The sequence below is a fragment of the Podarcis pityusensis genome (assembly GCF_964106645.2).
Source record: "Podarcis pityusensis genome assembly, chromosome: 9".
In the NCBI taxonomy this organism is placed as follows: Eukaryota; Metazoa; Chordata; class Lepidosauria; order Squamata; family Lacertidae; genus Podarcis; species Podarcis pityusensis.
The window spans coordinates 77,749,684-77,776,713 of NC_138034.1; the positions used below are offsets into that span (position 1 = coordinate 77,749,684).

The following is a 27,030-nucleotide window of genomic DNA, read 5'->3' on the forward strand; positions in this document are numbered from 1 at the left end:
GTGGAGAAACACGCTGTGGCCCTGAAGCAGCTGATCCCAGTTCACATCAGCTTATAGCACCATAAACCCATTAATTCCCAAGGCTTCAAAAAGTTGTTAACTGGCAGCACATTTGTAGCTGCACTCCCCAAATCATAAGCAGCAGGGGGCCAGTCAAAACCCTCCCAGGAGCTAAATACATGTAAAGGCTTTGAGGGTTTTTCAAAACAATAAAGTGGCATATAAATATTGCAAAACAACAATAAAATCCCGAGTGCAGATTCACCACCAGCCCCAGGGAGCCGCTCTGAGTGCACAAACCCCTTTCATGTTGCCTTCGCTTCTGATTCCAAGGCATCTCCCCTCCCAGCCCCGAACTCCAGAGGCGGCAGCGCATGGGAATGCCCAAGCAGCCCGAAGAGGCACGTCCAGTTTCACAGCTTTATTTCGCTAGAAAATTAGAAGTCGGATCCTGGAGGGAGAGCAGTGGAGGCCAGCTGCCCAGGAGTCAAAACACCTGAGGGGGGGAGGCGGGCACCGCGCCCGCCAAGAGCATGGCAGAGGCAGCCTGGCACTTTCGGAAGCTCAGTACTCCTCGGCCATCATGAGCACCACCAGGGCCGACCAGCCCGTGAAGGGGTAGCACCCTTGGCCCTTGCCCGTGCCGTCGTGATACTGCTCCCACACGTAGCCGCTCTCCAGGTACTGCCGGTAGACGTTGCCCACGACGTTGGCGCGCAGCTCCCGGTACAGGGCAGCCGCCTGCTCCCGGAAGGGCCCCTCCAGCCGGCTGTAGTGTTGCAGAGCCCGCACGGCCAGGAAGTTGATGTTGACCCACACCGGGCCCCTCCAGTACGGGGGGTCGTGCTCCGTGTTGTGCTTGAGGTAGAAGGGGCTGGAGCGCGACAGCGAGCGCAGCCCAAAGGGCGTCCACAGCTTCCTCTCGCTGCGCAGGTCGGTCAGCAGGCTGCCCAGCCGCGGCGAGTCGGGGCGCAGCAGCTGCAGCAGCAGCGGGAAGAGGCTCACGTAGCCAAAAGCGCCCCCCACAAACTGCAGCCGGGGCGCCTTCCGCACCACCCGCAGCAGGCGCGGCGTGGGCAAGGACTGCCCCGGAGGAGGCGGGCGCAGCTTCTCACGCTCCAGGGACGCCGCCTGCGTGTGGTTGCCGTAGTCGGCAAAGGTGCCCAGCGCCTCGGCCCAGTGGTGTTGGTCCAGCAGCTGCCCGTCCGACAGCGCCTCCGCCATGCGCCGGTACTCCTCGGCCGGCTCCCCCAGCCGCGTGGCCACCTCCGCCATGACGCCCGAGGCCACGGCCATCCAGCAGCGCAGGTCCAGGTGGCGCTCGTCCTCCGAGGGGTGCGAGGCCCTCGGGTAGTCGTCCAGGCCGGAGGTGAGCGTCTTGGGGTTCAGGAATGCCTGGGTGTCCTGGTCGCGCCCGCGCCAGCGGAAGGTGAAGGGCAGGGGCCCAGCCTGCGTGCTGTTGTACCAGTCGTACCAGCTCTGCAGCCGCGGGTAGAGGCGCCGCAGGTAGTCCGTCTCCAGAGCTTCCCGCGCCAGCAGTTGCCGCAGCGCCAGGAAGAGCGTGGGGGGGTTTCCAGCACTGCTGTGCTGCACGACGAACTCCGCGGGCACCTTGGCGCGGGCCTCGGCGCCCAGGATCTGCTCCCGCGGGATCCAGCCTTCGGCGTTCATGAGGTCCAGCCAGTGCGCCAGCACATCTCGGCTGAGCGCCGCATCCCAGCGGGCCAACAGCAGCTGGTGGAAGCCCTCGTCCCACAGGAAGCCCCGCGGGAAGAAGGAGCGGGAGGGCACGGCCGTGAAGAGCGGCGCCTCCGGGTAGGGCTGGGGGAGCTCGGCGTGGGGCGACTGCACCAGTGAGCGCCCGTGGAAGTAGCCCATGCCGCCCAGCATGTTGCTGAGGGCGGCCCGCGCAAAGCTCTGCTCCGGTGGGGAGAAGCCCTTGCGTGCCAGGCCAAAGGCCTCCTCGAAGCGCCGCTCAAAGGCCGCCGTGTGCCGGCCCAGCTCCTGCGACAGAGCCTCGCCCGCCAGACGCCCGGCACGGTCGCCCGCACTGCCCGACTCAAAGAGCACCTCCAGGCGGCAAGGCAGGGACACCGTCACCTGGTGCACCAGCAGCTGGCTGTGAGGGGGCGCTCTCTCCCCGGCTGGGGAGTGAGAGGCATCCACCCCAAAGTAGCGGCGCTTGGGGGCTCCTGGCGGGGAGAAGGTGAAGCGAGGGGTCAGGCTGGCTTTCACCACGTCGCTCAGGCGGTCCAGCCCTTCGGCCTTCGCCTGCAGGTGGTTGTAACTGGAGAGGGAGAAAGGGAGCGAGAATCAGCGCCCAGGACTACTGCTCTTCCTCCACGGCCAGAGACAGCTATCTATCTATCTATCTATCTATACATCCATCCATCCATCATCTATCTATCCATCATCTGTCTGTCTATCCATCATCTATCTATCTATCTATCTATCTATCTATCTATCTATCCATCCATCATCTATCTATCATTTATCTATCATCTATCTATCTATCATTTATCTATCATCTATCTATTTATCTATCTATCTATCATTTATCTATCATCTATCTATCTATCATTTATCTATTATCTATCTTTTATCTATCATCTATCTATCTATTTCATTTATATATAGTGCCCCTTCACCCGCAGATCTCAGGGCGGTTCACAAGATAAAACTTAGGATAGTAGCACAAAATATATACCGTATTTTTCTGTCTATAAGGCACCCTCATGTATAAGATACCCCCTATTTTTGGGGACTCCGGTTTAAGAAAATGGGGGGGGGGGAGATGGCCCTGTGTATAAGATGCCCCCTAATTTTTGACATTATTTTTTAGGGAAAAAACCTAGTCTTATACACGGAAAAATGCGGTAATTAAAGCAAAAGTGAAACTAAACATGACCCTCCTTCCCACAAACAGAGCTAAAAGGCTGTAGAATATGATTCATATTTTAATATTAATTTTAGAACTGCATTGATCATAATTTGGTACCATAATGACTGAACAGCATGCAAGTTAAATTGGCCAACTGGAATGTACAGTGGTGCCTCGCAAGACGAAATTAATCCGTTCCGCGAGTCTCTTCGTCTAGCGGTTTTTTCGTCTTGCGAAGCAACCCTATTAGCGGCTTAGCGGATTAGCGCTATTAGCGGTTTAGCGGCTATTAAAGGCTTAGCGGCTAAAAGGCTATTAGCGGCTTAGAAAAAGGGGGGGGGAGCGAAAAAAATCGCAAGACTCGCAAGACTTTTTCGTTTTGCGAAGCAAGCCCATAGGGAAATTCGTCTTGCGAAGCGCATCGAAAAACGGAAAACCCTTTCTTCTAGCGGGTTTTTCGTCTTGCGAGGCATTCGTCTTGCGGGGCACCACTGTATACAATACCCGTACCCAATGTCTTGTAAACTGCCCAGAGATCTTTTGCTGACAGGTGGTATATAAGTCAGATATCAATCAATCAGACAAAGGTCTGGTTGAAGAGGAACGTTTAGCCTGGCACTAAAGATGTATGGTGAAGGCCCCAGGTGAGCCCCCCTGGAGACAGCATCCCACAAATGGGGAGCCACTGCAGAAAAGGCCCCGTTCTCATGTTGCCACCCTCGGGACCTCTCGTCCAGAGCAATGCTTCCAAATGCCAGCTGCTGGAAACCGCAGGAGGGCAGAGTTGATTCTGTGCCCAGATCCTGCCTGTGTGTTTCCTGTAATGGGTATCTGGCTGGCCACTCTGAGAGCAGCATGCTGGGCCATGGGCCTGATCCATCCGCCTCGGCTTGGGTTCTTACTTAAGGGAGACACAATCACATCCCCACCCCACCCCACCCCCTAGGATTGAAAATGGTGGCACTTCTGCCCTGCAGGGTACCTGGCGTAGAGAGGTGCTGTGCCAGCCTCGTTGGTGGGCTGCTGGAAGGTGATGGTGAATTGGCCCAGCTCCTCTGTGGTGCCCGTCAGGGATGCCAAGCGGCCGGTCTTCTGCTCCACCACAGGCTGCAGAGACCCCTGCCCATCCGTCGCCACGTAGAAGAGCAGAGAGATGAAGGGGGCCGGGGGCCCAGTTCTCTGAGGACAGGAAAGCACCGTCAGGAAGCAATAAGACTCCTCTCCCTGCCTTGTGGCTTAGGGCCCTTGTATTTACGGACCGCCTCTCCCGGTCTGCCCTGCAGAGGACCTTAAGGTCCATGAATAACCATAGGTTAGAGGTCCCGGGCCCTAAGGAAGTCAGACTATCCTCCACCAGGGCCTTCTCAGTGATGGCTCCAACCTGGTGGACTGCTCTGTCCCAGAAGACTAGGGCCCTTCACTAGGGACCTACACTGGCTCCCACTACGTTTCCGAGCACAATTCAAAGTGTTGGTGCTGACCTTGAAAGCCCTAAACGGCCTCAGTCCAGTAGACCTGAAGGAGCGTCTCTGCCCCCATCGTTCTGCCCGGACACTGAGGTCCAGCGCCGAGGGCCTTCTGGCAGCTCCCTCCCTGCGAGAAGCCAAGTTACAGGGAACCAGGCAGAGGGCCTTCTTGGTGGTGTCACCCGCCCTGTGGAACGCCCTCCCACCAGATGTCAAAGAGAAAAACAACTACCAAACTTTTAGAAGACATCTAAAGGCAGCCCTGTTTAGGGTAGCTTTTAATGTTTGATGGATTACTGTATTTTAATATTTGGTTGGAAGCCGCCCAGAGTGGCTGGGGAAACCCAGCCAGATGGGCGGGGTATAAATAATAAATTATTATTATTATTATTATTATTATTATTATTATTACTTCAGGATTTAACCTCCTTCCGCCGGGCCTGTAAGACAGAGCTATTCCGCCTGGCCTTTAATTTGAAATCAGCCTGATCTTTTATTTCCCTTCTCTTCCCTCCCCCTCCCCTTTTATGAAGATCACCCACTCTGAGACCCCACAGCTAATTCTCGCTGGCCCAAGTAGGACCAATTCAGCCAGCTAGCCCTAAATTGATTTCTGAACTTTGAATTTTATGGTTATTTGTGTTTTTATGCTGTATTTTATGCTGCTTTTACAACTAAGTGTTTTAAATTGGTTGTTAGCCACCCTGAGCCCGGTTTTTGAAGCGGGAAGGGGGGGTATAGATAAAAATTTATTATTATTATTTATTATTGAGTGCGAGGGTGAGCTCTGTCATGGATGCACTGCAGGGGGGTTGGGCTAGAGGACCTTTGGCACCCCTTTCAAGTCTACCACTCTAGGAGTCTGTCTGCCTGGGCGCCTGTCTGCTTCTGAGAGCCCCGCTCTGGGTGACACTTGTGGGTCGAAGTCTCGGGAACCTGAGCTGAGAGAGGCCTTTGCACCCTGGCTGAGCATCTTGGAGCAGGCGGGGGCAGTTAGCCCCATGCATTCTATTATTCCCCCCCCCCCTTTTTTTATTGGTTTTACAAAAATTTTAAACAAACAAACAAACAAACAAACAAACATAAATCTTAACTGTACTTAATCCAATCTTCATAACATGGTTAGGTGACTTCCTCTAATCCCTCTGGCTGAGTTTCAGTATATATCTTTGTAACAGTTTTTCAAAACCAAATTTCTCCTAAAATTAACTTAATCACTTAACATCGTTCTTTCTTTTCATTTTAACTTTAAACATTTTATTCTCTAACATCACATATTTAAATCCTAAGCCTATCTGATATTTGCAAATTTTCCCAATCAAGTTGTCTTAACATATTTAACTAAATAGTCTTTGAATTTCATCCATTCCTTCTGGTACTCCTCCTCCATCTGGTCGCGGACTCTTCCAGTCAGCTAGCTCCGAAAAGTCCATCATCTTCATAGCCCCCTGCATTCTAAACTTGGGAGAAACTTGGCTCCCTTCCGCCCCTCGGACGGAGTTTGGGGCCTCGGCTGCCGTCTCGAGGTCACGGGATAAGATAAGAGGCAGAAGGAGAACGATGCGGTGGATTATCTTCATGTCCTCAAGGGCTGTGCGTGCTTTGGAACAAACAAGGCAAGGAAACCAGAGGCTTCCTGGTGCTTAAAATTAAATTACGCTGTGTAGCCCCCCCTGCTGAGGTCTGCCGGCAAGCGGGTGCCAGGCCGCCATCTGAAGGCCTGTGAAGGAGCCATCAGCCTCAAGCCACGGAGCAGAGGGCTAGCAGCGGCTATGAGCCACAACGGCTGCATTCTGCTTCCACGGTTGGAGGCAGCAAAGCTCACCTCTTCGGCTCAGATCCTGCTTGCGAGTTTCCCGCCGGCCACTGGCCTGATCCTGCAAGCTCTTCTTAGGTGCAAGCATGCCTGGGCCTGGTAACAGCTAGGCAGGAGCCCCCCTGCACCTCCCTCCAGCTCCACGAAGGGCCATGGGTGCATACCTATGGGACCGCCTCTCCTGGTATGTCCCACGGAGGACCTTGAGGTCCCAAATTGCAAGGTGGTTAGGTTGGTCTCAACCAGGGCCAGGGCCTTTTCAGCACTGGCCCCGACTTGGTGGAACGCTCTGTCACAAGAGACTAGGGCCCTGCGGGACTTGACATCTTTCCGCAGGGCCTGCAAGACAGAGCTGTTCTGCCTGGCCTTTGGCTTGGACTCAGTCTGACCCTTATGTTTCCCTCCCTTATGGTCTTGATCTATCAGAATAAAAAAAATTCTTCCAGTAGCACCTTTAAGACCAACTAAGTTAGTTCTTGGTATGAGCTTTCGTGTGCAAGCACACTTCTTCAGATAAGTATCTGAAGAAGTGTGCTTGCACACGAAAGCTCATACCAAGAACTAACTTAGTTGGTCTTAAAGGTGCTACTGGAAGAATTTTTTTTATTTTGATTATGGCAGACCAACACGGCTACCTATCTGTAACTTGATCTATCAGCTACTTTTAAAATGAGGCTGCATTTTAAATTGCATTTGAACCTGTATTTTTTTAGGGACGCGGGTGGCGCTGTGGGTTAAACCACAGAGCCTAGGACTTGCCAATCAGAAGGTCGGCAGTTCGAATCCCTGTGACAGGGTGAGCTCCCGTTGCTCAGTCCCTGCTCCTGCCAACCTAGCAGTTCGAAAGCACGTCAAAGTGTAAGTAGATGAATAGGTACTGCTCTGGCGGGAAGGTAAACGGCATTTCCGTGCGCTGCTCTGATTTCACCAGAAGCGGCTTAGTCCTGCTGGCCACATAACCCGGAAGCTGGATGCCGGCTCCCTCGGCCAATAAAGTGAGATGAGCGCTGCAACCCCAGAGTCGGCCACGACTGGACCTAATGGTCAGGGGTCCCTTTACCTTTTTAACCTGTATTTTAAATTGGTTTTTGTTTTTCCCCTGAACCTGGTTCTGGCCGGGGTATAAATAACTTTTATTATTATTATTCCTTAAGAGATGCCCGTCTCTCCCGCTGGCCCTTCCCCACTCACCTCGGGCCGCACCGTGACCCTCCAGCTCCAGTCTCCCCCGTGCTGACCCCCAGGTCGCTTCACAAACTCCGTCTGCAGGCTGAGGCCCACGTCCTGGATCTCCTGCACCCCAAAATTGACGCCGTCGTGAAGCAGCCAGCCGTAGCGCGGGAGGCCGTCGCTTTGCTCGCAGGTGTGGCGCAGCCGGACGCCCCCCTCCAGCTGGTGCATCCACATGAGGCCTGCAGGAAGAGCCGCAGAATGGCAGTCGGAAGGGCCCTCCAGAGTCATCTAGTCCAACCCCCTGCAATGCGGAGAGCGAGGGCAAGAGCCACTCTGCCAGGGACAGCAAAGGCACAGACCCCGTTGCCTCCTCGTCTCTTGGCCACGCTCCACGAGGACAGAGGCCGGGACAGCAGCCTCGCAAGCCCAATCTGTGCCTGGCTTGAGAAGGAAGGTTCACAACAGGAAGACTTAAAGGAACTATTGGAAACTCAAGGAGATGATCAGAGCCCCCCCCCCCCGAACCTGAAGCATGGGAAGTCCCAATAAAAATTTATAATTTGGCAGAATATTTGGACTATATGATATGTATTTGTATAATTTGGAATATTTAATGTCATTTGTTTGGATTGTTGAAATGGAAAATTTAATAATTTATTTTTTAAAAAATAAATAAATCTGTGCCTGACTTGCATAACTCACTGGCTCCCTTCTTTCCTCTTGGAGCACGGATGAAGGCCAGATTTTGGGAGAGGGTTGGGCAATTGCAGAGCTGGGAGGAACCCTTACACGAAGATCAGAACGATTGGGCCACAGAAACCATAGCTGCCAACTTTTCCCTTTTCTTGCGAGGAATCCTATTCGGAATAAGGGGATTTCCCTTAAAAAAAGGGAAACGTTGACAGCTATGTCCAAAGCAGCTGCCAAGGAACAGCTGTTGGGACAAAGAACCTCCCCGGTCCTAGCAGCCTGTGCCAGGTGCCAGCTCCTCACGAGTCGCATCATGCCAGCGCTCTCTCCTTTGCTGGGTGAGTGGGGGGCAATGGGGAGGTGTCTTTCCAGCAGCAGCTACCTGGGGTCTGTTTTGCGCTGGAAGTGGGTCCCAGGCTGAAAGCGCACCTTCTCTGCAGGCTCTGACACCTGTCCAAATCGGACTTTACCCGAACGCTGCTCTCCTGAGACAAATGGGTGCCAACAGGAGCTTCCTAAAGGCTCCAGACCCTGTGCCACCTCCTTGTGCCACCTGCCACGTAGACCTGGGCCAAAGGTGCCGGGTGCGTGGGCAAGGCCCTGCCCTCTTGCCTAGCTGTCAACCTTTCCCTTTTCTTGCGAGGAATCCTATTTGGAAGAAGGGGGTTTCCCTTTTAAAAAGGGAAACGTTGACAGCCATGCCCTCTGGGCATCCCAAGCGCTGAGTTGGACGGGGCCCCCGGGGGTCATCCAGCCCGACCCCGAGCTGCGCTTCTTCTCCCCTCTCACCTGCGACGGGCGAGCGGGGGCTGCGCGCCTTCATGCCGAAGTAGACCTGCGGCCGGTAGGAGCCCCAGAAGCGGCCGGGCTGGGCCTGGGGGCCGCTGCTGTTGGCGTCGAGGATGCGCGGCGCCGGGTGCAGGGAGAGGACGCGGGCCGCCCGCCAGCGCCGCGCCCCGACGCCGTAGCCCACGGCCGCCAAGCCCAGCGCCAGCGAGCCCAGCGCCAGCACCGCCACCAGCCGGGAGCGGGCGCCCCCCGCCTGCCCCGGAGCCCCGACGGCGCCCCCGCCGCGCCCCTTCCTCGTCCCCGTCGCCGACGCCGCCCTCGGGGGTCCCTTCTCCGCCGGGCGCCGCCCCGCCTCGGGTCCCGGTCGCCGCCGCTCGCGGGCCATCCTCCGCCGCACCTGCAGCCCCGACGGGGCGGGAGAGGGGAAAGCGTCGCTGGGGCTGGTCGGGCAGGGGATCGGGAGCCGGTCGGGGACTCCTCCGGCCCCCCACGGGCAGGATCCTGCCCGGGATCGCCCTCCCCCAAAGCGCCGTCGGGGGGCGGCCGCGCCAACTCGCTCACCCTTCCGGCTCGGCTCCACGCGGCTCCCCGACGCGGGCAGAACTACCTTTCCCGGCAGGCCCCGCGGCGCGCCAACCGCGCTGCCCTCTGGGAGATGTAGTCCCGCCCCTTCTCCGCCTTCCCCCCCCCGGCACCCCGGAAGTGCTCGGGTCCCCCCGTCGGGGTGGCAAAGGGTGCCGTGGCGCCTGGCGAGAGGTTGGCATCCCGCGCATGCGCCTCCGCGGCAGGGATTCCGCAAAGTGGGGCGCGTTGCCGTCGAGCAGGGAGGGCGCGGCTGCAATGGGGCGGATTTACGCATAAGCGCAACAAGCTCTCGTTTAGGGCCCCCCTTTATTTTTTTGGGCCCCCCAAAAAATCAAAGGAAAAACCACTGGATGCACATTTCCAAAATATAAGATAAAAAACAGCTAAAATAAAACCTACATATAGTTGGACCTTAACAATTTCACTATTAATATACTTGTATTTTGTATTAATGTACAAAATAATATTGTATTTCACTATTAATGTACTTCTTCATTGTATTTCAGTTCACAATGACTTTGATAAAATACATATTTTTGTGATGTGCAAATGGCTTTCAATCCCTATTGGGTCCATCAATGACCATCTAGCATCCATTCCACACAAAAAACAGGGACCATTTGATGTTGACAAAGGACAGCTGTATATGTCAAGGGCCCCGTTACCTTCAGTATCCGAGGGCCGCATCAAGCCTAAATCCGGCCCTGGCTCCATCTAGGGTATTTATATCCCCATATAAGGGCTGAGAGGCAGGGGCTGGTCACCCACCCAGGGAGCTTGACAGGAGCAGAAATGCTGGAGTATCACCTGGCAGAGACCTGGGTTCAAATCCCGCCACTCCTGCCTCTCAGCCTAGCCTCCCTCACGGGGGGGGGGGGGCAGAAAACCAGGCAAGCCATCTGGAGCTCCTTGGAGGAAAAAAAAAAGTGAGCTACACACGCCATCCATCCATCGCCCTCCAGCTTGGTCAAAGAAATAAACTATTTGACATTTAGAAGACATCTGAAGGCAGCCCTGTTTAGGGAAGTTTTTAATGACTGGTGTTTTAATGTATTTTTAATCTCCTTTTGGAAGCCGCCTAGAGTGGCTGGGGAAACCCAGCCTGATGGGTGGGGTATAAATATTATTATTATTATTAATGACCAAAGGGTGATTTGTACCCTGGGGTTGTTGCTGTTTAGTCGTGTCCGCCTCTTCGTGACCCCCTGGACCAGAGCAGGCCAGGCCCTCCTGTCTTCTGCCTCCTGCCGTTGGGTCAAACTCATGCTGGTAGCTTCGAGGACACACCCTGGGGTTAACTGGACACTAACCACTGCACCACACTGTCTCTGGGGGGCAACAGGAAGCTGGCCTGGAAGGCTCCCTCCTCGGACCTGATCCAGCCGCAGCAGGACACCAAGGAAACAGCCCCCCTAGCGGAGCCAAGAGAGCAGGGCCCGTCACATGGGGAGGGCCCCTCAAATACTGCCCCCCAAGAGACAGGGGTCCCTCTTCTGGGTCACCACCTGCCCCACTTCATACCCCCCCCCCCCCGGTCAGAAGTGGGAAAAGGCCGAGAGCCGCCACAGGGGTTTCAAGGCTGGCAAAATGGGTCCCTCAGCCCTGGTCCTGGTGAGCCCCCAGAAATGTGTGGGGCAGCCCTTCTGTGCCTCCCCAAGTCCACCGGCGTCATTAAAAAGCCAGGGTTGCCTAGTGGGTAGAGTGTCAACCTGAGAGAGAGCAGGCTTCAAATCCCAGCCAGGCTGTATTTTTATATTTATTGCATTTATCTCTCACCTTTTCCCCCCAAGGAGCTCCAAGTGGCAAACATAGTTCTCCCCATTTTTTTGTCCCAACGACCCTGTGGGGCAGGCCGGGCTGCGGGTGACTGGCGCAAGGGTTTCGCGGGGAGCTTTGTGGCTGCTGGGGATTTGAACCCGTGTCTCCCTCAGGTCCCAGGTCAACCCTCTGACCCAGGGGTCAGCAAACCTTTTCAGCAGGGGGCCGATCCACTGTCCCTCAGACCTTGTGGGGGGCCAGACTATATTTTTTTTGGGGGGGGGGAATGAACAAATTCCTATGCCCCACAAATAACCCAGAGATGCATTTTAAATAAAAGCACACGTTTTACTCATGCAAAAACACACAGATTCCCGGACCATCTGCAGGCCAGATTTGGTTTGCCTTCCCATGCTCTGACCACTACACCCCACTGCCTCCCATGAAGCCTCTCAGCCTTGCCTGCCTGACAGGGTTGTTGTGCAGATTAAAGGAGAAAAGGAGAAGAACCACATGCACCACCCTCAGCTCCTTGGAGGGAAAACAAAAGGTGGGATATAATGCAACATAAAGGAAATTCTCCAGCTGCTGTGAGGAATGGGTCCCTGAGCTTCTCTGACCCTTTTGCCGCCTGACACAGGACCACGCGAGAGGCAGGTCGCCCTTCTTGGTTCTCTGAAGATGCTGAAGCTCAGCTCTCCATGTGGCTGAGACCCTTCCTGCCTGTGGACTGTCTGGCCAGAGTGGTGCATGCTCTGGTTATCTCCCGCTTGGACTACTGCAATGCGCTGTATGTGGGGCTACCTTTGAAGGTGACCCGGAAACCACAACTAATCCAGAATGCGGCAGCCAGACTGGGGACTGGGAGCGGCCGCCGAGACCACATAACACCCGTCTTGAAAGATCTACATTGGCTCCCAGTACGTTTCCGAGCACAATTCAAAGTGTTGGTACTGACCTTTAAAGCCCTAAACGGCCTCGGTCCAGTACACCTGAAGGAGTGTCTCCTCCCCCATCGTTCTGCCCGGACACTGAGGTCCGGCTCCGAGGGCTTTCTGGCAGTTCCCTCATTGCGAGAAGCCAAGTTACAGGGAACCAGGCAGAGGGCCTTCTCGGTGGTGGCACCCGCCCTGTGGAACGCCCTCCCATCAGATGTCAAGGAAATAAAAGAACTATCTGACTTTTAGAAGACAACTGAAGGCAGCCCTCTTTAGGGAAGCTTTTAATGTCTGATGCTGTGTTGTTTTTAATATTTGGTTGGAAGCCGCCCAGAGCGGCTGGGGAGACCCAGTCAGATGGGCGGGGTATAAATAATAAATTATTAATGATAAAAGATAAAAAATTGTCCAGTAGCACCTTACAGACCAACTAAGTTTGTTGTGGTATAAGCTTCCGTGTGCATGCACACTTCTTCAGATACCTTTTTATTTTTATTTTGACTGCGTCAAACCAACACGGTTACCTACCTGAAAATAATAATTAATAATAATAATTTGCTTTTATGTGTCCTGGGGGGTTCACATCTTTTGCAAATTGTGTGAGGGTGACGCCCGTGTCCCTGCCACGGCCATTTTGCCCCTGCAAGCCTTTTGTCCCTGCCCCCAACCAGTCGCAGGAAGAGACAGGTACAGCCAGCTCCTTTGGATACGTTTTTATTTTTAGATTTTCCACGTGCCACCCGTTTCCCCCACCACTGCAAGGACATCAGGCCCCTCCCCGTCTCCACCCCCCACCTTATCTTCCAGCCGTGCTCATGAGACGCTGCTCTGCCCTCCCCGATACCCAAGAGAGCTGCTTCTGGAGAAGGGGGGCAAGACCCGGATGGGGTGCCCTGAGGGAGGGCAAACTCCCTCTTTTGCCCCCCTCGCCAGCCTGACCCGGATGTGGTGGCTGAAGCTCCCTTTCCTTCCCAGGCTGGTTCTGGTGGGGGGGCGAGGGGTGTCTGGCGCAGCCTCCTGGCCTCTCCCTTGAAGCTGGCAGGCCCTGCTGGGCTGGGGGGGGCATCGCAGGAGGCAGAGGCCAGGGCTGGAAGCACCAAGCTAGGGCTTGATTTGGCCGCCGTCCCCCTCGCTGACAAAGCGCTTCCGGCCCCTGAGGAAAGAAGGAGAGAGTGAGTTGGGGGGGGGGAGAGAGAGACAACACAACACACACAGACAACCACACACAAAGCCTCTGGATCTTTGCTGCCCCATTCCCAGGCCCCCCAACCAAAAAACCACTCCCGTTCCAGTCTGCAAAGACCCGTAGCCCTGTAATGGCCACAGCCACCCTGCCACACACACACAGAAACTAGCTAGCTGCGAGGGGTTGGACTAGAGGACCTTTGGGGATCCCCCAAACCCCACAATTCTCTTCTTCTGACCCTCAAAAGAAGGGTAGAGAGACAAGCAGGCCTTGGGACTGGAGAGACCTAGCAAAGTGCTCCGTCTCCGGTTCACACGAACAAAGGACCCTCCCGGAAATTGGGGCGGAACAGAGGGGGCTCCAGCGCCCGTCAGATGCAAGGGGCGCATCAGGAAAGCCGGACGGATCAGGCCAGCGGCCCGCAGGATCTGAGCCGTTTTGAGAGAGGGGCCGCCGGACCAGCAAGTGTGGGGCTCGGGGCCTCTGCCCTCTCCCTGCCTGAACCCCAGAGTGTAATGATCAGGAATGAGGAATTATAAAAAATATGGAGGAAGCCATTTGTGTCCGCGATGAAAGCCTTGCGTTGACTGGGTTTGAGACATTTTGATATGATTTTTCATCAATCCACGCCTCTGCATCCCTGTCCTATTTCTCTGCCTGACAGGCACGTATCAGCATTCTAAAACACAGGCCAGTTATCAGGCATCCTGGGTCATAAAGATGATAGTTAGCTTTGATGCAGTTTAATCTTTAGGTAGATCTTAAGGGCCAGGAAGAGAGTTCACAAGGAAATACTCTTTCCTTGCCATCCTTCCTTCCTTCGCTGCCTGTTTATGACCTCCAGGGTTTTGCTGAATCCATTCCTCCTCTAGTCCTGTTCTATCTACTCTCAGATTGTGTATTGAAGCTCAGAGTAGTCTTTGTAGTTAACAGGATTTCTTCTGATCTGACTTTGTCCCACGTGGGGTTTTCTGAAACGCTCAGAAAAATCCGATTGGTTCTTACGAACACTGTGTAAAAAGTTCTTTTGTGAATAAAACAACCTGGGCCAGGGGGTGGAAAGGAATTATTATTACTGGCACCCCTCCCAGAGTCTTGCTGGTCAAGCCTCATGTGTATTCTATTAATCAGAATCCAATCCTTGCTTGCTTTGGGAATGCGACACAGAGGGCAAGAAGGGCGGAGCGTGGCCTACCGCGCAGGGCAGGCGTCTCTCAGCGGCTTGGTGATGACGCCTTCCTCAAAGCAGAGGTCCACCAGCCGCTCCAGGATGCTGTGCGCCAACGGGACGTCCAGGCTGATGTCTCCCAGCTCATCGTACACCCGCTGGAAGCCCTGGGGGGAGGAAGCAGGAGGGGTCAGCGTGGGGGGGGGGCTGAGGGTGGACCCCCCAGAGCAGCACGGCTGCCTCCCTGCCGGACTGCATTAGCACAAGATGATGATGATGATTATTATTATCCCCTCTTGATTACAAAACAATTTACACAGAACGTAAACAAAACGAAAAACCACATAAACAGACCATAGACACTGACCAGCAACACCTCATTTGACATTACATACCCATTAATCTCATTGTGCTTACCAGTCTATACGCACTTCATTTTTCTTATTCTTTTCGGTTAATTATCAGGAGAAATGTTGACTTTATAATTTCCTTGAACTTCCAAGATTCAATCCAAATCTGTCGGGAGCTTTGGATTTGGATGTGATATCCCGCTTTATCACTACCCTGAGGAGTCTCAAAGCGGCTAACATTCTCCTTTCCCTTCCTCCCCCACAACAAACACTCTGTGAGGTGAGTGGGAAATGTGACTGGCCCAAGGTCACCCAGCAGCTGCAGGTGGAGGAGCGGGGAAGCCAACCCGGTTCCCCAGATTATGAGTCCACCACTCTTAACCACTACACCACACTGGCTCTCTGTGTGTTCGTACCGTCCTTTTAACGATATTCTTTGAACGTTAGCCAATCTTTACTCTATTTCTGGTTAGAATTTCCTATTATTATTATTTATTATTACTATTACAGTCATACCTCATGTTATGTTTGCTTCAGGTTGCACATTTTCAGGTTGCGTCCCGCGGCAACCCAGAAGTACCAGAAAGGGTTACTTCCGGGTTTTGCCGCTTGCACAAAATGACAGCATGCGCAGAAGCGGCGAATCGCGACCTGCGCATGCACAGACGCAGGTTGCGTTCTGCTCATGTTGCGAACGGGCCTCCGGAATGGATCCCGTTTGCAACCAGAGGGACCACTGTATTATTATTAATTCAACTGGTACAGCACCCAATACCCACAGATCTCAGGGCACTACGCAACATAAAATCCCCATTCTCTGGCCCCTCTGGGCCTGCCTTGCAGAACTCCGGGCGGCAGCCCGGCTGCGCCCATCCCAGGGGGCGGCCCTCACCCGGTTCATCTGGTCCAGCGTCACCAGGCCCGTCTCCCACAGCACCTTCAGCAGCCGCACCATCATGGCGACGGCCGTGTCTCCCGTGGACTCCAGCACCATCACCACCGCCTGGGGGAAGAAGGCCAGGAAAGGGCTCAGAGGGGAGCGGGCGAGGCCCAGCTCCAGAAGCCGTGCCCAGAGGCCAAGAGCTGCCAAGCCCCCGGAGGCGGGCGCTGCTCGTACCCAGGCAGCACCCAGGGGCCCCGAAGGATGCCCTGCGCTACCTCGTAGACGAGCTCGTGGTGGAAGTGAGGCACCTCCAGCTGGCGAAGGCAGTGCTCGGCCTCAGAGACTTCGCCCGAAAGCAGGTATTCGCGGAGCAAGAGGTTCATCTGGAAGAGCGGAGAGGGCGGTGAGAGACCAGAAAAAAGAAGCATGGTAAACACACGATAGAGACTTTAAAAAAAGATTGGGAACCTTTTAGGATGTGTATACAGAAGCAATGCACTGAAATGAACTCACTGGCAGGATTTGAGTCATATACTTGCAATGGACAAATATTAAGAAGAGATTAAGAAGACAATGTTAATTTTAGCATACAAGGGATATAAAATTATAAGCAGAACAAACAAGTATGTTACAAACCAGAAAAGGAAGTTGGGAGTTAACTGAAATTGTAAAACGTAATTTGAATTTTTGAATTTGTTAAAATTTGCTGGAAAATCTTAATAATAATAATAATAATAATAGCAGAGAGGGAGCACTGAGCCCCACAACAGCTCAGGACAGCCCCCCCCCCCAGCCAAGCCTAGAAACAAAGGCTGCTATTGTGGGGCATTGACACCCCCCAGGTTTTGCAAGGAATTCTGCCGCCCCCCAAGAAGGAAACGCCTTGGCGTTTTAATTTGGGTCCAGGCAGGATGCAGCACCTCTCCAGACCCCCATTGAGGCAAAATTCCAGCCCCCTATCTGCCCCCCCAGCCGTGCACAACAGCAGCTGCTGTGTGTCTCCCCAGATTGTGACTGGCAAAACTGGGGAGAGTTCAAGGCCAGGAGATGCAAGCTTCCTTTGCAAGCGTCGCTGCTCCGTGGGGCCGGTGCCGGAAAGCGCAGCCATGCAAAGTGGGGCCTACGGAAGGCGAGACTGGGCTCTGCAACTGGGGGGCTCAGAGGGACTGCATCCTGCCCAGAAATGGAGGCTTCTGACCCCAAGGCTGCTCCACCTTTGAGCCCCTGGAAGACTTGCACAGTGGTACCTTGGTTTGCATACGCCTTGGATTACAAAAACGTCAAACCCAGAAATGCGTGTCCCGGTTTGCAACCTTTTTTTGGATGACAACCCATGGGGGGGGGGGGGGATTACGAACAAATTGTTTCTCGGAGGCCCAATTGGTGAAAGTGCGCCTTGGGTCACAACCTGTTTTGGTTTATAAATGGACCCCCAGAACGGAATATGGTTGTAAACCAGGCATCCCCCAACCTTCGGCCCTCCAGATGTTTTGGACTACAATTCCCATCATCCCTGACCACTGGTCCCGTTAGCTAGGGATCCTGGGAGTTGTAGGCCAAAACATCTGGAGGGCCAAAGGTTGCCTATGTTCGTTATAGACCAACTAAGTTTGTTCTGGTATGAGCTTTCGTGTGTTCTGCTTATTGTTACCCTTTATCTTATCCCTGAGTCGTTCTTATTCTGCATATCAATATTCCTATTCTCAAACAATGTTTCTTTATATTTTCTCTTGCGCAACTCCATTCTTTCTTTGTTCCTTGGTTTGATTTCCTCTTATTGCAGTTATTTTGCCATATTTAGGAATACACAAAATCTGAGGGTACATATTCCCCTTTCCAATTTTTTGCAATCAATGTCTTGGCAGCTGCCGTTGCGCATAAGAATATATTTATCCTATTCTTGGGGATGGTCTTCTGTTATCAAACCCAGAAGATACACTTCTTGTTTCTTCTTAACTGACGTTTCAAATATTTTCTTTAAGTCTTCGCATATATTGTTCCAAAGCTGTTTTATGTTTTCACACCCCCACCAAATACGGTGCGTTTGAGCACTTTTCTCAAGGTCGCCACAAACCATTTCTCCGCCTCACCTCCTTGATGAGATGCTTGACGGGCCTCTGTCCGCCCCCCACGCCCCAGACGTTGTCCAGGCGGTTGACGTCCCGCTTGATGCGCAAGAGGACGGCCGCGCGGTCCAGAGCAGCCCTGGAAACGGAGAACGGTTTTGTGGGGTTGGGAGGGACACCCGGGAGTAACGTGGCGCCATGCGCTGCGGAGAAGCGGGCAGCCGGACATCAGGGAAGAGGGGGCAGCGGGGAGGGCGAGGGGGTCCAGGGGCCTCTTACCCATAGAGGCTGGTGGCGTGGGGCGCCAGGGTGCCAGGTTTTGGGAAGAATGGACAAAATCTAACGATTATTTAGCTAAATTTGTTAAGTTAAACTAATTGCAAATAGCTTGCAGGCAACAGATTGGCTTAGGAATTTATATAAGTTAAGTGATGTTTAACATGTACAATTTTGAATTGAAAAGATATAAGGATGTTAATGGACTAAGTTAAGTTTCTAAGAATCAGGATTTGGAAAGCCGTTATAAGGATATGCATGGAAATTCAACCAAGGGGAAGCGAGGAAGTCACTTAACAATGTTAATAAGTGTAATTCTAATAAGGTTATGATTTATGTTTGTTTGTTTATAACTTTGTGAAAATTAATTTGAAAAATTTGAAAAAAAAAAAAGTTTTGGAGGGTGTCAGGTGTAGGAGTACAAATATCCAGAGTGTGGGGGTCAGGGGGGATTACTATGAGGAATTATAAAATATGCACCAAGCCATTGTGTCCATGATGAAAGCATTGCGTTGACTGGGTTCGATTCATTGGCAATAATTTCTGATCAAATCCCACAAGCCTCTGCATTTCTGGCCATTTTCTCTACTGTTCATTTTCTACGCCTGACAGGCACGTATAATCATTCTGAAACACAGGTCAGTTACTGCATCAGGCATTCTGGGTCATAAAGATGATAGTTAGCTTTGATGTAGCTATTGTTAGTTTTGTTAATCTTAAGGGCCAGGAAGAGAGTTCATAAGGAGATGGTAAATCCTGCCTCTCCTGTTTAGGACCTCCGGAGTTTCCTAAAAGCATTCCTCTTTGCTTCTTCTTTTATTTACTCTGAATTGCATATGCATGCTCAAGTAGGAAATTAGCTCTTTGTAGTTTTAACTTTTAACTTTGTCCCACGTGGGGGTTTTGAAATGCTCAGAGGAAATCTGATTGGTTCTTACGAACACTGTGTAAAAAGTTCTTTTGTGAATAAAATGACCTGGGCCGGAGGGTAGAGAGAGAGAGATTATTATACGCACTCCTCCCAGTCTTGCTGGTCCAGCCTCTGTGTGTATTCTATTAATCAGAGTTCAATCCTTCCTTTGCTTTGGGAACGCCTCACCAGGGAAGAGGTGGAGGCTGGACGTGGCATCAGCTCGCTGCCCTCACCTGCCTCCGCATGCCTCGCCAAAGCAGCGCCGCGCCCAGAGCCTCTGTCTGCCGTGGCAACCAGGGCACGAAGCCGCCAGCTGAGCCAGGAGGCGCAGCATCCAGCCTCCACCTCTTTCCCGCTTAAGGAGCCGCCCTCCAGCCGCTGCCAGCCTCCTCCAGCCCCGCCAGCAGCGCCGTCCTCCCTAAAAAACTCTGGGAAACGGGGGGGGGGGTGTGTGCCGGAGGGAGTTTTGCACCACAGCACCGGATATGCTTAAGATAGCCCCGAGTGTTGAGAATTCCGTTCCACCTTAAGGAACAGACACGGGAGAGTTGCATGTCACATGTCTGTAACACGCACCAGCATTGCACACTGGGAACTTCCGTTTGTGTTTAGTTTTCTGTTTTGCTTTGGACACGAAGGAGATCAGACGTGTTTCCTTTTGTCCTGATCTACACTGAATAGAAGCTGCTTGTAAATATGCTCACACAGCCTCTCTGTTTGCGCACCGTTTTCTCTGCTGAATAGCGCACTCCGTCGTCTAAAGCCTGGGTCGCTGATTTATGCTGCACCAAGGCCTGGAGTTCGCCCGGCACACCCACCTGCCAACTGCCCCTGTTTCCTTGGGTGCATGCCAACCCTGAGTGGGTCACACCTGGGGGCGGGCGAGGGCCCCCATCTGCCCTCCCCCCGTGAGCCTGGCCCCCTCACCGAGCGTGCTCGCAGTCCACGCGCCCCTTGTAGCGCTCGAGGAAGTCCAGCGGCAGCGCATGGTCCGCCACGGCCCGCGCGATGAACTGGCCCAGCATCTGCAAAGACGGACACAGGGGACGGAGGGGTCACACGTCCGTCTGCCCCCCGTTCCCCCCAACCCAGCCCCCCCTCGCAGGGCTCGGCCTACCCCCCACCTGCGGGGCCTCGGGGGTGTCCAGGATGAGGTCGGGGAGGTCGCTCAGCGTCCGGTCAAAGGCGGCCGCGATGTCCTCGGGGCTCATCACCTTCCCCACCAGGTCCGAGAGCAGGCGGGAGGTCAGCTCCCGGTGGCTGGCCTTGCCCTCCAGAGACAGCGCCACGGCCAGCGAGGGCACAGACGCCTTGTGCCCGCCCAGGTTCAGCTCGCGGAGCAGCTCCTGCAATAAGAAGAACAATAACTTTATTATTTGCACCCCACCCATCTCACTGGTGTGCCCTGGCAGCTCTGAGCAAGACGGGCAAGGAAGTTTTGAGGAGGCAGGATCAGTCCACAGCCGCACTGCCCTGGGGGCGGGACATAAGGCTGCATTTTAAATTGCATTTTAACCTGTAGTTTAAATTGGTTTTTTTCTTTTCTTCCCTCCCCCTCTCTTTTCCCCCTATTATGTTTTTACAGTGATTTTATTGGTGTTAGCCGCCCTGAGCCCGGCTCTGGCTGGGGAATAAATAAAATTTATTATTATTATTATTATTATTATTATTATTATTATTATTTGGAGAGCCTGCTGGATCAGGCCAATGGTCCACCCAGCCTGGCATCCTTCTCTCCGAGTAGCCAACCAGACGCCCATTATGGGAACCCCACAAGCAGGATCTGAGCGCAAGTGATATTCGGAAGCACAACTGCCTCCTTCCAGAGCAGAGCCATTCTGGCTAGTAGCCACCACGACTTGCTAGTCCTTGCTAGTCCATGGTGGAGGCCCCATGGAGACGCCCTTGCTGCCCTTCCAGTGGGGTAGACCTGAAGGAGCGTCTCTGCCCGGACGCTGAGGTCCAGCTCCAAGGGCCTTCTGGCGGTTCCCTCCCTGCGAGAAGCCAAGTTACAGGGAACCAGGCAGAGGGCCTTCTCGGTGGTGGCGCCCGCCCTGTGGAATGCCCTCCCACCAGATACCCAAGAAATAAACAACTACCAGACTTTTAGAAGACATCTGAAGGCAGCCCTGTTTAGGGAAGTTTTTAATGACTGATGATTTAATGTATTTTTAATTGCTTGTTGGAAGCCACCCAGAGTAGCTGGGGAAACCCAGTCAGATGGGTGGGGTAGAAATAATAAATTATTATTATATTATTCAGTGGGGCATTTGGGTGGGCAGGATAGGCTGGTGGCCTCCTTTGCAAATGCGACTCCCTTCTGCCCAGCACAGACAGGAACTTGCCAAGCTGCTCTTCTCACCCCCATAGAATCACAGAACTGTAGCTGGAAGGGATCCCATAGGGCCATCTAGTCCAACCCCCTGCGGTGCAGAAATCACATGGCAACCTGTTTAAGAGATTCCAATGAATCACAGAATTGTCGGCTCGGAAGGGACGACTTCCATCCTCTCTGAACTTTGCTGGCACCTGAGCTTCAGGGTGAGACAGAAGAGGGAGCCCAGCCTCTTAAGGACCATAGGGGACCTGGGATCCACTGACCTTCGATATTGCAATTCTCATTACTGCCAGCGGATTCCTCAAGGCCATCTGCCCACTCTGGAGGGTCTCATCATTCTGTTTATTTCAAGAACCGACTGGCCCAGGAGAAGGGGAGCAGAGCCCCCGCCCTGGCCAGACTTTCCCAGCTGCCATGTCAAATAATAATAATAATAATAATAATAAAAAATTTTGTTTATACCTTGCCCTTCCCAGCCAGAGCTGGGCTCAGGGCGGCTAACACCAATAAAATCACAGTAAAAAAATATAATGCAATTTAAAATACAGCCTCATTTTAAAGTAGCCGATAAATCAAACAAAGGCCCCCTTGGCCTCACAAATGCCCCCCTCCCTCCCCAGTCAGAGCTCAGATCCAGCGTCCGATTCTGAATGAGGAAGAAGTGACCCTGTCCCTGGATCCGTTCTTTCGCCTTGGAGGGAAGGGCCTCTCCTTCGCAGGAGGTTTTTAAGCAGAGGTCGGAGGGCTGCCAGCCTGGGATTCTTTAGCTGCGACGCCTGCACTGCAAGGGGTTGGACTGGATGAGTCCTGGAGGTCCCTGCCCAACTCAACAATTCTGGGATTCCTCTTCCATGACATCCCTTCCTGCCCTCCCTCCCTTCCCCTCAGAGAGCCCACTCTGGCTTGCAGCAGAATTCCCGGCGGCCCAGGGGGCAAACATCTGAGGGGCCCCCAATCCCGGCTGCCCCCCCCCCGAATCCTGCTTCCGGCCCGGGAATACGCACCACCACCTCCAGAGTGTCTCCGTGCTCAAAGTACTCCTTCATCATGGGCTGCACGGCCTTCTCCAGCTCCTCCTCTTCCAGCTCAGGCACCACCGTGGCGTAGACCGTGTCCCCCTGGGGAGAGGCCAGGCGGCACAGAGGGAGGGGTCAGGCTTGCCAAGCCCCACAACCCCTCGCCCTGGAGGACCCTGCCCCTTTCTCCAGAAGGGTCCTGCCAGGCACCCAGAGAAGACCCCCAGAAAGGGGGCAGAGAGCCCAGCCGGAGCAACGTCAAGCCTTCTGGAACCGGCGGCCCGTGAACCCCACGGGGCATCGTCCCCAGAAGGTGTGGGCTGCCCCACTGCTGTGGGGATCATGGCGGGAGACCCCCCCTCCAAGGGGCAGAGGGGTCTTCCAGTTAAAGGACCCTCGTTCCAGCTTTTCCTTTGCTTTGCCTGGGGCCAGGTGGGGAGCGCCAGGGGCTCAAGAGGCTGGAGGAAATCGGCGGCTGGCTTGCCCTCTCCTCCTGCCCCCGGCTCGGGTGCCAGGCCTGTACTGAAGGGAGGGCGCCTGTCCCCCCACCCAGGCCTGGGGGCTGCCGCCTTGCCTGCAGCAGCCAGAATACCCCCTGCCAATCGGCACCCCCTTCCCAGATCCGTTGCAACAGCTGCACCTGGCATACGAAGGGAGACACCCCCCGGGATTCCAGATGGGGCTCTCTACCAGCCAGGCCTGCAGATCCTGGCAGGAACTGAACCCAGGACCCTCGGCCGTCTCCGTGCCCGCTGCCTGGCCATGGGGCTGGGGTCCTTCACCATGCGTTCGACGATTCAGGTTCTCTGCCACCAAGGGGCCTCTATGCCCCCCTGCAGGCTGTGGGGCAGGAGGGACAAGGTCTCCCATGGCAATGGGGCACGTGGCCTCGGGGTGGGGAGAAAGGACAACTGACTGGGAAGACCACCCCCCAGGCCCCCCTCCTCTGGCCCAGGGTACCTGTGCCACCTCGTCATAGTTGGGGTCTCGGGCGTCCGGCTCCTGGTAGCTGTAGACCACCCCGGGGGCCCCCCACACGCCCTTGCCCCCTGCGCCACCTAGACAGAGAGAGAGAGAGAGGTGGGCCGAGCGCTGCCACCCAAACAACACCCCCCAAGGCGGCTGCAGCCACTCCGGCCGTTGGCAGAGCCCGCAGCGGGCACAAGGAGGCCGGGGTGTGGGGGGGGCGTTGCTACCTTTCTTGGGCAGCCCCCGGCCTTTGCCCATGCGGGATTTGCGGTCGTGGCTCTTCCCCTTGGGGCTGCTGGGGTCGGGGAGGGGCTCCCCGCCTTCGGAGAGGGACTCGCGGTTGGAGTCGCGGGAGGACGTCCTGCGCAAGCGGCGCTTGGCCTTGGCCTTCAGCCGCGCCTCGTGCAGAGCCTTCTCCTGCAGGGTCCACGCCCGGGGCTCCTCCTCGCCCCCGTCCATCAGCTCCCCCGCCAGGTCCTCGTCCTCATAGTCCACCTGGTCTGCCCCCTGCAGGCGGGGGGGGGGGAGAGAAGGCAGGCTGAGAACCACAGGGGAGCCATGCCGCGGCAGGATCAGGCCGCCCCTGGTACCCGGCCAGGTGCCCTAGAGGCAAGGAGTGCCCTCTCAAGAATGCCCCAAGGGGATTTGGGTCTGTGTCTTGCAGCTTCTGCCCTGACCCACGCTCCCCCCACCATTGCTCAAAGCCACGTCCGGCAGTTACAACGCCACCTGCCCCAGAGATATTCGCTGGCATTAGAAATCAGTTCCTGGGGCTGAGCCTGGTTTCAAGGGGTCCTGGGCCCCCCACGTCCATCCAAAAGTCCCAGGGCAGGGCGTCTGTTTGCGCCCCAGCCGTGCCAGGAGCTGCCTCCTGCTCAGAGGTGAAGCATGCCAATTAATTGATTGTGATTTTATGTAAACTGTGTTACTTTTGTTGTTAGCCGCTCTGAGTCTGGCTTTGGCTGGGGAGGGTGGGATATAAATAAAAATTTTATTATTATTATTATTAGAGAGCCCCGACTGTCCAGAGGGAGGGAGCAGCCAGAGATGGGGAGGGGGGCACGCGCATGGCACCTCCGCCAGACTTTGCAGCACCAGGTCAAGGGGTCTCCTTTGCTCAGCCCACCTTAGGATGCCCATCTCTGAATTACTCAGCTTTTTTGCTCCCCTGCTCCAACTTTGGTTTCTTATCTTTGCTGCTGTTCTTACTAATTGCATTGCTATCCGCCTTTCCCCTGAGGAGCCCAAGGTGGTTCTCCTCCTTTTCCCCTCCCCACAACCCTGCGAGGTTGGCCAGCCTGGCACCCAGCCAGCTTCATGGGGGGGGGGGATTGGAACCCAGCTCTTTCCCGGTCCGAGTCCGCCTTTACGCCCTTTCCCCAGGCGCCCTCGCCGCGAGCCAGACACGAGGCGGCGGGATTCCCCCCCCCCCCGGGCCCCGACGGGCGGATGTGGGTCTCGCCCCCTTGGCCCGGAGAACTGCGCCAGGGCGAGCCCGGGCAGAGAAGCCTCCCGAGCCCGCGAGGGGCGGGGCAGCTGGCACCGTGGCGCGCGGCCCCGACGGGCAGCGGCGAGGCAAGCCTGGCCCCCGACGGCTGTCCAGGATCACGGAGCCCCCCGGCGCCGGGGTGGGGGGCGCCTGGGCACCGGGGGTCCTTTGGGCTGGCAGGAGGGTGCGCCCCATTGCCCTCCCGCACCCCGACACGTGTCTGGCCCCCCACCCCTGGCGCAGGAACCTTCCGGAGCGGCGTCGGGAGGGGGCACCGGGGGTCCTTTGGGCTCGCAGGAGGGTGCGCCCCGTCGACACGTGTCCCGCTCTCCGTCACGTATCTGGCCCCTCACCCCTAACGCAGGGACCCGTCGGGGGGGTGGGGCGCCTGGGCACCGGGGCTCTTTTGGGCTGGCAGGAGGGTGCGCCCCGTCGACGCCTGTCTGGCCCCCTCGACACGTGTCCGGCCCCCCACCCCCGGCGCAGGGACCCTCCGGAGCGGCGTCGGCGTCGGGGGGCGCGCTACTTGCCAGCAGGGAGGGGGCGCGGTCGCCCCGCAGGAGCTCTGCCGAGCCGGCCGCGAGGGCCGAGGCGGCGGACATGGGGGCGAGCGCGGCGCGGCGGCGGAGGGAGGCGGCAGCCGGCCCGGAGTGCGGCGGCCCCGTCGAGCAGCCCGTCGGCGCGGCGCGGGGCTCCTGGCTGGCTGGCCTGGGAGGAAGTGAGCGGGGCCGGGCCTGATGGGACTCGTAGTCCCGCTCGCCCCGCCCCGGAGGCTGGCCCGGCAGAGGCGGCGCCGGGAAGGGGAGCCGCCCCGTCGGCTGCGGGGCGGCAGGAAGGCGGGGAGAGCCGGGGCTGGACGGCAGGGGCTCCGGCGACCCAGAAGCCGAGCTTGGCAGGCGCGAAATGGAACCTCCAGGCTCAGAGGCAGTGGACCTTTTCATGTCAGGGACAGCAGGAAAAGGCAAGAAGAAGAAGAAGAAGAAGAAGAAGAAGAAGAAGAACCCGGCCATCTGGCTGGGCTTCCCCAGCCACTCTGGGCGGCTTCCAGAAATATATATTAAAATACTGTAATACATCAAGCATTAAAAGCTTTCCTAAAGAGGGCTGCCTTCAGATGTCTTCTAAAAGTCTGGTAGTTGTTGTTCTCTTTGACATCTGGTGGGAGGGCGTTCCACAGGGCAGGCACCACCACCAAGAAGGCCCTCTGCCTGGTTCCCTGTAACTTGGCTTATCGCAGCGAGGGAACCGCCAGAAGGCCCTTGGAGCTGGACCTCAGTGTCCGGGCAGAACAATGGAGGTGGAGACGCTCCTTCAGCTACAGAATTGACCTCCATGGACAGCTGTGAGTTCAAAATGACTCCCAAGCTGCGCACCTGGTCCTTCAGGGGCACAGTGACCCCATTCAGGACCAGGGCGTCCCCCACACCCACCCACCTCCTGTCACCCCAAAACAGTACTTCTGTCTTGTCAGGATTCAACTGGCCCCGATCCAGTTTGGGGTCACTCCGGAGGCAACTGCACAGCCACTAACGGGTGGCAGGATGCTGGTGGCACCGGCGGACTTTGGGCTCTCCAATTCCAGCAGTGCCAGTGCCGTCATGCTATCCTAAAACTGCCTCCCGTGCTGGATTGCACAGAAGGCCTCATCCTGCAGCCAGCTCTTCCCTGCTTGCTTCCTCTTCTTTTCAGTTGTATCGATAGCAGAGGTCAATGCACTTTTCAGGTTTTCTCAAAGGACCGGGCAGCTTTCCTTGAAAATGCCTTGGGCCCCCCTCGCCCAGCATCCCATTCCCCCCACGTCCAACCAGAAGCCTGTCCCCAGTGCGGCTGCACAACAGGCGTTCAGGGGCAGCCCTCCTGGCTGGTAGCTATTGGCAGCCGTGCCCCCCCCCCCCTTGGATTTGCCTGATCCTCTGGAGACAACCTTCCTCTGCCCCGGCTGCAACGAAACATGTCTCTCCCCTATCGGTCTCTACAGCCACAGCAGGTGCTGCAACCTTCCTAGCGTTGGACTTCAACCCCCTCCAGGCCCCCTCCTCCATTGTCTCCGGAAACAGACAGATGCCAGCCAGTTGGTGGCCATCCCGGCATGCTGTGGCAGGGAGTTCCACAGTTTAACTACGTGCTGCTGCGTGAAGTCCGTCCTTTCACCCACCCTGAATCTCCCAACGGCCCATTTGTCTTCTGAAATGCACTGCTGCATAGGCAGCCCCCCTCCCCAGCTAAACATGCCCCCCTCCTCCTTTCCCGTACTACTGGCCCCCTTCATCACCCTCCTGT

The 27,030-nt window shown here is 55.5% G+C and overlaps 2 protein-coding genes and 1 long non-coding RNA gene across 4 annotated transcripts; all 3 read right to left on the minus strand.

Annotated features, from left to right (window-relative positions):
• Positions 1-406: 406 nt before the first annotated feature.
• Positions 407-9,428, minus strand: MOGS (mannosyl-oligosaccharide glucosidase). Of its 2 annotated transcripts, XM_081020768.1 has the most exons (5): positions 9,377-9,391; positions 8,816-9,212; positions 7,355-7,575; positions 3,864-4,060; positions 407-2,287 (listed from the first exon to the last, which is right to left on the minus strand). In XM_081020768.1, the coding sequence occupies exons 2-5, from the start codon at positions 9,198-9,200 to the stop codon at positions 565-567; spliced, it is 2,526 nt and encodes an 841-aa protein (XP_080876894.1). In that variant the 5' UTR covers positions 9,201-9,212; positions 9,377-9,391; the 3' UTR covers positions 407-564. The 2 variants fall into 2 exon arrangements, with proteins under 2 accessions (XP_080876894.1, XP_080876895.1); XM_081020769.1 differs by lacking the exon at positions 8,816-9,212 and having other exon boundaries at positions 9,377-9,428.
• LOC308485505 lies at positions 5,410-6,956 on the minus strand. The gene is made up of 2 exons (XR_013990579.1): positions 6,826-6,956; positions 5,410-6,582 (listed from the first exon to the last, which is right to left on the minus strand). It is a non-coding gene; the product is annotated as an uncharacterized lncRNA (long non-coding RNA).
• Positions 9,429-12,794: 3,366 nt separating the features above from the next.
• On the minus strand, positions 12,795-25,691 carry LOC308485987 (programmed cell death protein 4-like; the record flags this gene model as incomplete). Its single annotated transcript, XM_081022212.1, has 12 exons — positions 12,795-13,249; positions 14,478-14,617; positions 15,693-15,803; positions 15,959-16,066; positions 17,774-17,888; positions 19,866-19,963; positions 20,063-20,284; positions 22,281-22,394; positions 23,253-23,350; positions 23,489-23,864; positions 24,632-24,900; positions 24,998-25,691. The coding sequence occupies 12 exons, from the start codon at positions 25,689-25,691 to the stop codon at positions 13,198-13,200; spliced, it is 2,397 nt and encodes a 798-aa protein (XP_080878338.1). The 3' UTR covers positions 12,795-13,197.
• Between the last annotated feature and the right edge of the window lie 1,339 nt (positions 25,692-27,030).

Coding starts and splice junctions, on each gene's coding strand:
- MOGS (XM_081020768.1), bottom strand. CDS start 9,200: ATGGCCCGCGAGCGGCGGCGACCGGGACCCGAGGCGGGGCGGCGCCCG. Junction 7,576..8,815: donor CCCCCGCTCGCCCGTCGCAG/GTGAGAGGGGAG, acceptor CTCTTCCTGCAG/GCCTCATGTGGATGCACCAG. Junction 2,288..3,863: donor ACAGCACCTCTCTACGCCAG/GTACCCTGCAGG, acceptor CTCCCTCTCCAG/TTACAACCACCTGCAGGCGA.